The following is a 10,609-nucleotide window of genomic DNA, read 5'->3' on the forward strand; positions in this document are numbered from 1 at the left end:
AGGCAAAGATATCTAGTCGTTTGACCAAGGTTGATTACTGCATCTATGGCAAAACGTTTTATTGGAATGGATTATAGTAGAAGCAGAGACTATATATTTTAGTACCGTAAAGACTACTATAGTGAATTATTTAATATAATTTTCAAATGGTTAGTTTATTCTGTCTTACAAGGCCGGCAACACACTTGTCTTAGTGTTGCAGGTACTCATGGGCGCCGGTAAGCACTTACCACTAGGTGATAATTATTCTAAATACTTTGAAGCTCTTGTGCACGTTATATTTATCCCTACCGCCCAATTCGGCCGGCTGCTAGAGACAGAAGAACTGGCGAGATACTCAAGTGGTAATTTTTTTATGTTATTCAATTGAAAGCAGTGCGATTCGATTATTGAGTATACTTGCTAAGATCTTGCATTTTATCAATTCTTCTCTTGAAACGCATTCTAGGTCTGTCATGAGAGGCTTTAACGGGATATTTACGGTTATAAAATATATAGTCTGCGATGGTAGTGTGTGAAGGGACCGGCGGGCATCAGGTAGTGCAACTAGGTCCACGTTATTTAGTGTGTAAATTATTGTCAACAGTGTAGTCTTCCAATGTAACCTAACAAAAGACATAGATCTCATGCGGTCACCTGCCCGGTTTACTAATAAAATTATTTAAAAACTGACTTCTTTTTTATTTCTTACTCCTCGTCTTATAAATAACCTCGGTTATGTATGTTTTTTTTTTTATGAATGGATAACGTAGCAGTAATGATAACCCCAATATAACGGCTTTAAGAATTAATATTAAACAATAACCCTTATGTGAGGGTTATTCATATGAATGAAATCTTAGTAATAATGGACAATTCACACAGTGCCATCTAGTCCCAAGCTATGCAAAGCTTGTGTTATGGTTTTTAGACAATTGATACAAATATTTGGAATCATTTTTTTTTAATACATAATTATACATAAACAGCACCCAGACGTGATATGTCTAATTGTGTACTGAGGTTCTCCTATGTTTTGTAACAAAATAAGTTTATTCATGTAGGTCAGTCTCTGTAATAATAACAGAGAATTATTAGACACAAACTTTAATCTACGGTCTATAAATATTACAGTGTAATATCCCTGACGTAATAGCTTTATTAGTTAGGAAAACCAATATAAATTCTAAAGCCATAAATAAATTAACATAATATTGTAAGAGTCCATGCCTCATCACGATGCGTCGTGTATTTGTGGTATACCTTCTATTAATATAAATAAGCTTTTTAATTACTTTAGCTCACAAATGAAGATTGCTTATTTGTTAATATCTTGGGTACATATCGTGAAAAACTGTCTTTGTCCAATAAACACAGAAATATAATAATAATTTACAACTTTCTGAATTCCAGAATCCAATTGTTATATTTTTGCTGACAAATCTTCGTAGAGTTTTTACGATTTTTTTTTATTTATAATAATTCATTATTTATTAATCTGCATTAAGGGTTAGTCACATATATTTAGAAATCGTACTTTCATCTTAAACATTACTGTAACATGATCTCTCATTCTAGAAAGGTTTTTGTTTTTAGGTGCTAATTCGATGTCACAGACACAGTTAGTGAATAAAACGTTAAATTTATATAAAATATACATTTTATTCATGAAACATTTTCCGCTTCCACCAATAAAAAAATCCAATTTTGTACCAATCAATGGTAATGTTCTTGGACGAGGCATATTATTAATTGTTTGGGTTAACTTCATAGTTGATATAATATTACTTCTCTTTATGAGTGCTAATAATTGCTCACACTTTAAAGCTTTTTTAATACAATACATATTATCTGACTAAAATAACTATTTATATGAATTTATTCACTCTGACTTGAAACTGTCCTTATTATTATCCAACCTTATTATATATCCAACCACATTTTTATGGATGATAATGGAAATATACCCCAACCTAGGTACGTTAACAATTTACGAGGCAGCAGTGTAGGATGATGATAACACGAGCATGAAGTCAAGTCAGTCAGTTTATCACAACAAATTCTCTATGAATTTGTCATGATGGTTTCCAGGGAGAACCGCGTGGAGGTCAACCTGACATGGCACATTGCTAGCAATGGGGTCATTACTAACAATCCACTTTCCCCCTTATCCAGCTACATTATCTTCCTTCTCCTTCTGTCTCTCCGCGTACAACTGTGAATTCTTCACAGCCGAGTACAAACTGAATAACAGATGTAGGGCTTGTATCCTAGCATTCAACGTATCACCTACTATTGGTATATCGAATATACCGCACACCAGGTCCACATACTGTGATAACGAGCAGTCGAGGTTCGCTGCCGGGAAACCGACTTCGTTCAGGGTGTCCTCCATGGATTCTGGCCATTCCTCCATTAGTGTATCGATATCTGGTGTTTTACTGTAACATTTAATGGTTGTTAATGGTGAATCTGCCTACGGTAACGGTTTATTTATATTGGTAGTTTATTTATATTGAAGCCTCGGTGCTCTAGCCGTTTGCACTTCGCTTTACTTTCCGATGGTCGCGGGTAAAATTCCTACAGTACAAACATTTGTATTAATGAGTTTGATTACAAAAAAAATATATTTATATCAGTTGTCCAGTACCCTTAACACAAGATCTGCTTAGCTTGGAACTAGATAGCGCTGTGTGAATTGTGAAGGATCATTATTATTATTATATATCTATGCAGATTACTAATCAAAATAAATGTTTATGAACAAAATTATTTATTTCAATTACTTTATGATTGAATTCTGCCTTCTACCATCAACCCCTATTTTTTTATAGCGATATTAATTTATATGGCAAAACACCACCTAATGTTAACATAAAAAAACAAAAACTCACGCGGTGTACGTAACGGTGGGCGCCGGTTTTGAGAGATGTAGCTCGCTCACATCCTTGATCCACCGATCTATTGCCTTCGTATTCTTCTCCGCATTCTCGATTTTCTTCGTTACCTGTCAAATGACAATTACGATTCATTATTAGTGTGCACGACGCACCTCTTTGTATATTATTATTTTATATAGAAAAATATATGTAATTGTCCTTCTTGTTCTGCTATTTTATTTTTGTACATAATATTATATTATTGCTTCCTAAAACCTGTGTTTGCATAATTATATCTACCAGCCCCATATATATACAGTCCATTCACAATTAGTAATTATTGTCATTTAACATAGAAATCATGACACTAATAAGGTTTAGCGTGTTTAACTTCTGATATAATTCCCGTATAATGCAAACATTTGTTTTCTGTAGAGAACATTTTTTTGTCTAAATAATAATCAAATTTAAATAAAAAAAGTAAATTTGAATATCAAATACAACTTATAGATTTTATAATAAGTTATAAAAAATGTTTTTGTTTTGTCTGTGTGTACAATATATAATAGAGTATTATGGCCAGTGAATAATTAACGTACCACATTGGACTTGGCGCTGCTGATCTTCGATATGGCTCGTAGTTGCAAATGTAGGAGGGCAGATTCGCTCTGCTCCGAGGCAGGTTCGTCCAATACTGTTAAACCTGCCATCAACACGCATATTTTAAATTTAAAATGTTGTTGTTGTATGTTATGTTATGTGTTGTATATTGGTTATCACTATATACTCAAATTCAAATTCAAAAATCATTTATTCATGTAGGACATTTTAGCCGCTTATGAACGTCAAATTTTTACATTCTAATTTTATTTTTTTTCCTACCGTCCGTCCGTCCGTCCGTCCGTCTCTCAGATGACCTCGGTGGTCTAGCGGTCTAGCATTACGACTTGCATTACGACCGATGGTCGCGGGTTCGATTCCGCGCACGGCACAAACATTTGTATTCATGAGTGTGATTGTTTGTATCGGTCTGGGTGTTTTCTATGTATAATATGTATATATTTACAAAAAAATATATATCTATGTTTATGTATAAGTTATATAAAAACTCATTTGAAAAGAACCTGAGTTTCTTGTTGGTTCTTGGCTCGAAAGCACTTCGAACTGCCGGTAGATTTGACATATCATATACTCTTATCGCTCCATATTTTGTTATTATTGGATGGATGCATGATATGTATATCTTTATTCCAGAATTAATGTTTTGTGTTTAAATTAAATTTTCAGAATTAATGTTTTACCTTTCACATAATTTTTATAAAAGTTAATTTTTTTGTTTCTAGATTATATTTCAGGGCCCAGACAACCGCGGTGACTGGTATTGCGTTGTAAAACTAGCTGTCCCGCGCAACTTCGTCTGCATTCCACTTACTTGATATTTATCATTATACGTCCAATTTACATAATATATTTTTTTAATTTATAGCCTATGTGTTATTCTGATGTATAAGCTATATTATAAAGTTTCATTAAAATCCGTTCATTAGTTTTTGCGTAAAAGAGTAACAAACATCAATCCATACTCACAAACTTTCGCGTTTATAATTAAACCTTATGTAGATTTTGTATAATAATATACCTAGGTTGTCTATATGCTCGAGAACATGTTCGGCGAGCGGCGCGGCGCGCACGTTGGCCGCGGGCGTGGATACCTTGAGGAATGCATCGATATCGCCTACTGCCGGCACGTACTCCGGGACGAACGGTTGCAATTTGAACTCTATGTCTATTTTCTGTGGGGTGTATCTGAAAAAACCGGGTCACATAAACAATGGATATTTATACTTACTCACATACCGCGTAACGGATGCATCGTAGCAAAGAGCCCTAACATCTATTAGTTTAAGAAAAGAAAGTTCTCCAATATAATAATAATAATAATCTCAGGACAATTCACACAGCGCCATCTATACCCAAGTTAAGCTAGCTGAAGATTGTGTAGACGAACTCTATCGAATCACTCCATCTATTTAAAAAAACCGCTTCAAAAATGCGTTGCGTAATTTTAAAAATTTAAGCATACATAGGGACGGCACAGATTGCGACAGCGACTTTATTTTATACTATGTAATGATAATGATGTAATATATATATCACAGATAATATAAATGAAATAAAACTACTTGGTACCTGTAGTATGTAATACAATTACTGCAAATAGGTAAATTACTGGAACGACACCAGCTCAGTTCAGACAAGGTTGCGCGTGGGAGGGACACCCACTATGCAACGATACTAGGGTACAAGGTACAAATCTAGATAAAAATTATAATTAAACCAATTCTGATGTGCAGAAGTTGCACCTTATACGTACATATTAGCCAACTAGATGGGACCTTCGACTTTGTTCGAGTTTAATTATAATAAATTTCTAAACAAAAGTAGCCTAAGTCGCTCCTTACAACTTTAGTTATTTGCGTGCAAAATTCCCATCAAAATTGGTGCAAACGTTTCTGAGATCAAGAGATCAGCAAGAATAGACATTCTTTTCTTTCATATTTTATTTCATAAATTCATATTATCCTTTCATATGCATTTAGTGAAAACGTTTCGATTTGGAATTTTTTAACAGACACTCGATTTTATTTATTTGTATATATATAACAACTATAAAAAAAATTGAGACTGTAATATTCCAAAGTCGCAATTCTGAACACTTATCTAACCATCGAGTCATTTAACAACTTATTCTGTTTAACTACTTAAATTTATTAATGCTAATAACGTTTTATTAAAATGTATATGAAAATAATATCTAATTATATTATTAAATATAATATCATATTATCAATTATTTCATAACACGTATTGCAATAAATAACCACGATTTATAGATCAAATTAAATACTAAATTATATTGATATTTTCATATAGGATATTTTTTATTAAAAAAAATTAATGGATTCAATGCGAGTGAAGCCGCGGGTAAAAGCTAGTGGATAATAAATTACTATAATTTTACACCATAACACGAAGTGCCCAGAGAACAAGCACCTATATATATAGGTCTGTAAACTAGATTTATCACTAAAGTAAATATTTAATTCTAGTATATGTACTGAAATTAAACATAGTGTAGTATATGTTTATATCTAAGTATTAACTACTAACTAATGTATATAAAATATATATTTATCATTTCATAATTTAGCATCCCCTCCAGAGGAACACATTAAACAATTAAAACTTTGGCCGTATCAAATCTCGACTGAAGTAGGTAATATCCAAAAAATGTGATAATAAACACAGAGAAACAAATAAAATTAATAAAAAAAAAGTATATGTCAAAACTTACTTCATGATGTACTGGAATATGTTTTCAATCTCTGGTGGCACCTTCAAATCCTGGAACTGCTTAGGGTCATAAGCGCCCTCGGCTGGAATGACAACGCCAGCTCCGCCGCGCTTCCTTCCACTTCCAGCAACCGGCTCTGGCTTCTCAGCTTCCAAATCAGCACTATCTGATTCTGTAAATACGTAACACTTTATCACTTTACTATTGTTATTTTTAAGTTGTCAATGGCTTTATCTACGCTAATATTAGAAGGAAGAAATATTGGTACCTATTATTGAAATGAAATGAAATTAAAATTCTTTATTGTTCTCATCACAGAACACATACAGACATTTATATTCACTATTAATATATAAACATGTATAAACATACAACATTGACAAAGGAAATAGGAAAAAATTTTGTATGTTTGTAACGAGTTAACTCAGAAACTACTGAAACGATTGCGACAATTGTTTCATTTAAATTCATTTACATTACATTCATTTTATTTAAATTCATATTTAAATACAGTAAAATAAGAACTCACGTAAGACGACGACGTTACGTTACTTACATGGACTGTCAGGTACCTAGTTTGCGTTTAAAAATGACAAAAAATAAAACAAGAGCAGCGTGATACCGGGAAATAGATTATATATGGTACAAGAACGGTAAACACAAATTAGTCGCCTCATTTTAGAAGCCGTGAATATAAGTAGAACGGTGTTTCGTCCATTCCTTTCATCATTACACATGACAGTTCAATCATAGTAATAAAAGCGCATGATTCAATGAGCTATAAACTCAAAAATAGACCAGGAATTTCCTTTGGTTTCAGACAAAAGTTCAATTCCTTACTAACTAAAATAAATATGGACATACATTATTCATTTATCTTTATGTCTTCTTTACATGTAATAAAATTTTAATAGACCTTTAGACTAGCTGTGCCCGCGGTTTCACTCGCGTGAAATTTATAGCCTATATGTTATTTTGATGTATAAGCTATATTATTGTACAGTTTCATCAAAATCCATTCAATAGTTTTCGCGTGAAAGAGCAACAAACATCACACACAAACCCTACTCACAAACTTTCGCGTTTATAATATTAATAATATATATTAAAGAAAAAACTAGCTATTAAGGCTTTATTAGAGCAAACGTCAGAATTTTTTAACTTTTTGTCTGTTTGTCAGGCTGCATGTTTGTACACGCGCCACGTAAAAACAATGCATGGAACTAAATGCAGTTTTTAATGATGTCTTGTTTGGATGTGTCCTTTTCCTTCCTTTTAAGTGATATTCCAGGAATATCATTTATTCCGTGCGAAACAGAACGGATCGCTAGTCTTTTTTACATAACCGTTAAACATGAGATGTATGCAAACAATAACACTCATGACGAATACAAATGTTTGAATTATGTGGAGATCGAACCTGCGACAGTCGTAAATTAGTATGATAAACCTCCAGACCATCGAGGACATTTTAAATTAATATAATGTAAAAATAGAAATGTGATATCACAAATTAAAAAGGTCTTGGTGATCTAGCGGTTCAGGAAACCGAGTTACTTTCATTGGTCGCAGGTTCGATTGCTCGGGCAGTTGTATTCATTAGTATGACTGTTTGTATCGGTGTAGATGTTTTCTATATATATGTATTAACAAAAAAATATCTACGTATTAATATCAGTTGTTTAGTATACCCATTGAATTATGTGGAGATCGAACCTGCGACAGTCGTAAATTAATATGATAAACCTCCAGACCATCGAGGACATTTTAAATTAATATAATGTAAAAATAGAAATGTGATATCACAAATTAAAAAGGTCTTGGTGATCTAGCGGTTCAGGAAACCGAGTTATTTTCATTGGTGTCGATTGCTCGCGCAATTGTATTCATATATATGTTTGTATCGGTGTAGATGTTTTCTATATATATGTATTAACAAAAAAATATCTACGTATTAATATCAGTTGTTTAGTATACCCATAAGACAAGCTGTGCTTTGCTTGAGACTAGATGGAGTTGTGCGAATGGACCTAAAATGAAAAAGAAAAAAATATGTAAGGTGTATAATAATCAATAATTTTTAAGTCTTACCCGAATTTGAAGATTCCGGTTTTTTCAACGGAGCTCTTGCGTTTTTTGTTTCTCTGGGTTTCACCTTCGGAGCTTCAACGGACTTCTCAGAGGGCGAAGGAATCTTCCTTCCTGGAGACTAAAGGTCAATTAAATAGTTATAGGCAACCGATTCTATGGAGTTTAATAATGGGAACCAGACCTCCACCTGGTATTCAAGGAAATCAATATCAAATTAATTGAAATTAAAGCTACTTACATGTAGTACCAATATTAAATTAATTGATTATAAATTTACTGCTTAAATATGGTTTGTCAAATAAATAACATTGAAGTATCTATTTGTAATTTCAAATTGACGGGTTTTCATGCGTATGAATGTTATGTACTTTATACGGTAGTAACACAAAAAAATTAAATAAAATCTTGCTAATCTCTGAAACGGCTCGATCGATTTAGACGGGACTTTCACTCGCAGATAGCTAATGTTATAAAGAGTGACTTACGCTACTTTCAGTTTAAAAATTAAAGAATCGTTCAACTAAACCCGAACGAAGTCGGGAGTACCAACTAGTTAGTTGATATCCAAGAATGTGCTTCAACTTCTGCACATTGGAATTGATCTAATTATAATTTTTATCTAGATTTATACTAATATGTAATATCCGCTAATATAATAATATAATATGTACCTAATTATAGACAAATAATTACTATACTTAGGTATTATATTACTAGCGGATAATATAATAAATAACAATTACTTACCCGTTCATCCTCCGACACGTTATCCAAAAATTTTTCCGGCTCGGATTCAGTTTCGCTGTCCGAGTCGAAGTCATGGCGCGCCGTGTGCCTCACCGGGGGATTGAACTTGGACATTGCTGCCTCCACTTCCTCTTCAGAGCTAGGACTTTCGATTTCTCTACCATTCACCACCACTGTCTCATCGTACATCACTCGGGCATACTCCTCGAGGTCAACTATTTGCTTTTTCTCCGTACTAACTGACAGTGTTTGGCAGTGTTTATCGCTGGTTGCCATAGCAACGCGTCAAGACCACGTATCCTACTTCGTTGGAACTCCTCGGTGAAAAGACACGAGAGCCGGGCCAGAATAATATTGGATGAGGTCGTCGCCCCCGCGCTATGTTTTTTTACGGTAAACACACGTGGCACAGGCTGGCACTGTTTACTATATGGACATAAAGAGTAGAGAACTAAAGACATCTTCGATTACAATCTGTTATTCTTTAACCTATTTGGCTAAGGAGGGTTTTTTTAAGGAATGATAATAGAATAGTGCACTCGCCTGCGTTAACGGTACACTCTGGCAAACTAAAAATATCTTTGATTACAATTTGTTATTCTTTAACTGATTTGGCTAAAGAGGGTATTTTTTGGAGGAATGACAATAGAATAGTGCACTCGCGTGCGTTAACAGTATACTCCGGTGAAGCACCAGTAGAGGATTATAAGATGAGTATGAGGTCAGGTCAGTTAGGCCATCGTGGCAAATTCAATAGGAATTTAACGTGATCGTTTCCAGGGGGAACCGCGTGGAGGTCAACCTAACATGGTATATTTCTAGCAATGGGATTATTAATCCACATTACTACAATCCTCTTCCCCCAGGCTAAGGAGGTTCCGTTTATTGTGCACATTATAAATATATACCTACCACAATTTTGGGGTTCAAAATATTTATAATTTATTTAGAAACGGTTATCAGTAATGGGAACTATTGTTCCAATTACTAGCAATGTTACTTATTCACAACTAATTGTTTGAACAGATCTTTTTTAACAGATCCTATGAATTTGACTGCTACTATCATAAAATAAGTAACTAATGTACTAGAATTGAAAGACTAATTGTAAGATACTATTAATATTTTAAAGAAGGTGTTACATATGAATGTGGATGGTTATAAGGGTAGAGGAAGGCCAAAAAAAAGATGGATGGACTGTGTGAAAGATGATATGGTAAGAAAGGGAGTAAATAACGCGATGACTGTAAACAGGGATGATTGGAAGAGAAAAACATATTACAACGACCAAATATAAGGAATAATATAAGGAAAAAGCAGATGATGATAACTGTTACCATGTCACGAAAAAAAGTTGAACGGATGTTAATAAAATTTAACGTGAAAATAGATTTATATGACGAGGACGGGTATAGAACATCTTCCAGGAAAAAACAGACAATGGCGCGGGTACCAGTTAGTGTTGCTATATCTAGAATTAACTATTAGACATATTAATATATAAGTAAATAATGCTGAAAAGGAGAGTAAGCTCATATTTATTGAAATTTTACGTGCA

The 10,609-nt window shown here is 33.5% G+C and overlaps 1 protein-coding gene across 1 annotated transcript; it reads right to left on the reverse strand.

The window, feature by feature from the left end:
- Positions 1 to 1,663: 1,663 nt before the first annotated feature.
- Positions 1,664 to 9,360, reverse strand: LOC131843396 (intraflagellar transport protein 46 homolog). Its single transcript, XM_059192030.1, has 7 exons — positions 9,052 to 9,360; positions 8,305 to 8,422; positions 6,214 to 6,385; positions 4,498 to 4,664; positions 3,458 to 3,561; positions 2,874 to 2,986; positions 1,664 to 2,420 (listed from the first exon to the last, which is right to left on the reverse strand). The coding sequence occupies exons 1-7, from the start codon at positions 9,325 to 9,327 to the stop codon at positions 2,147 to 2,149; spliced, it is 1,224 nt and encodes a 407-aa protein (XP_059048013.1). The 5' UTR covers positions 9,328 to 9,360; the 3' UTR covers positions 1,664 to 2,146.
- Between the last annotated feature and the right edge of the window lie 1,249 nt (positions 9,361 to 10,609).

This window comes from Achroia grisella, unplaced genomic scaffold (genome assembly GCF_030625045.1).
Source record: "Achroia grisella isolate CSIRO2021 unplaced genomic scaffold, CSIRO_AGI_Agris_v1 utg1086, whole genome shotgun sequence".
NCBI classification, from domain to species: Eukaryota; Metazoa; Arthropoda; class Insecta; order Lepidoptera; family Pyralidae; genus Achroia; species Achroia grisella.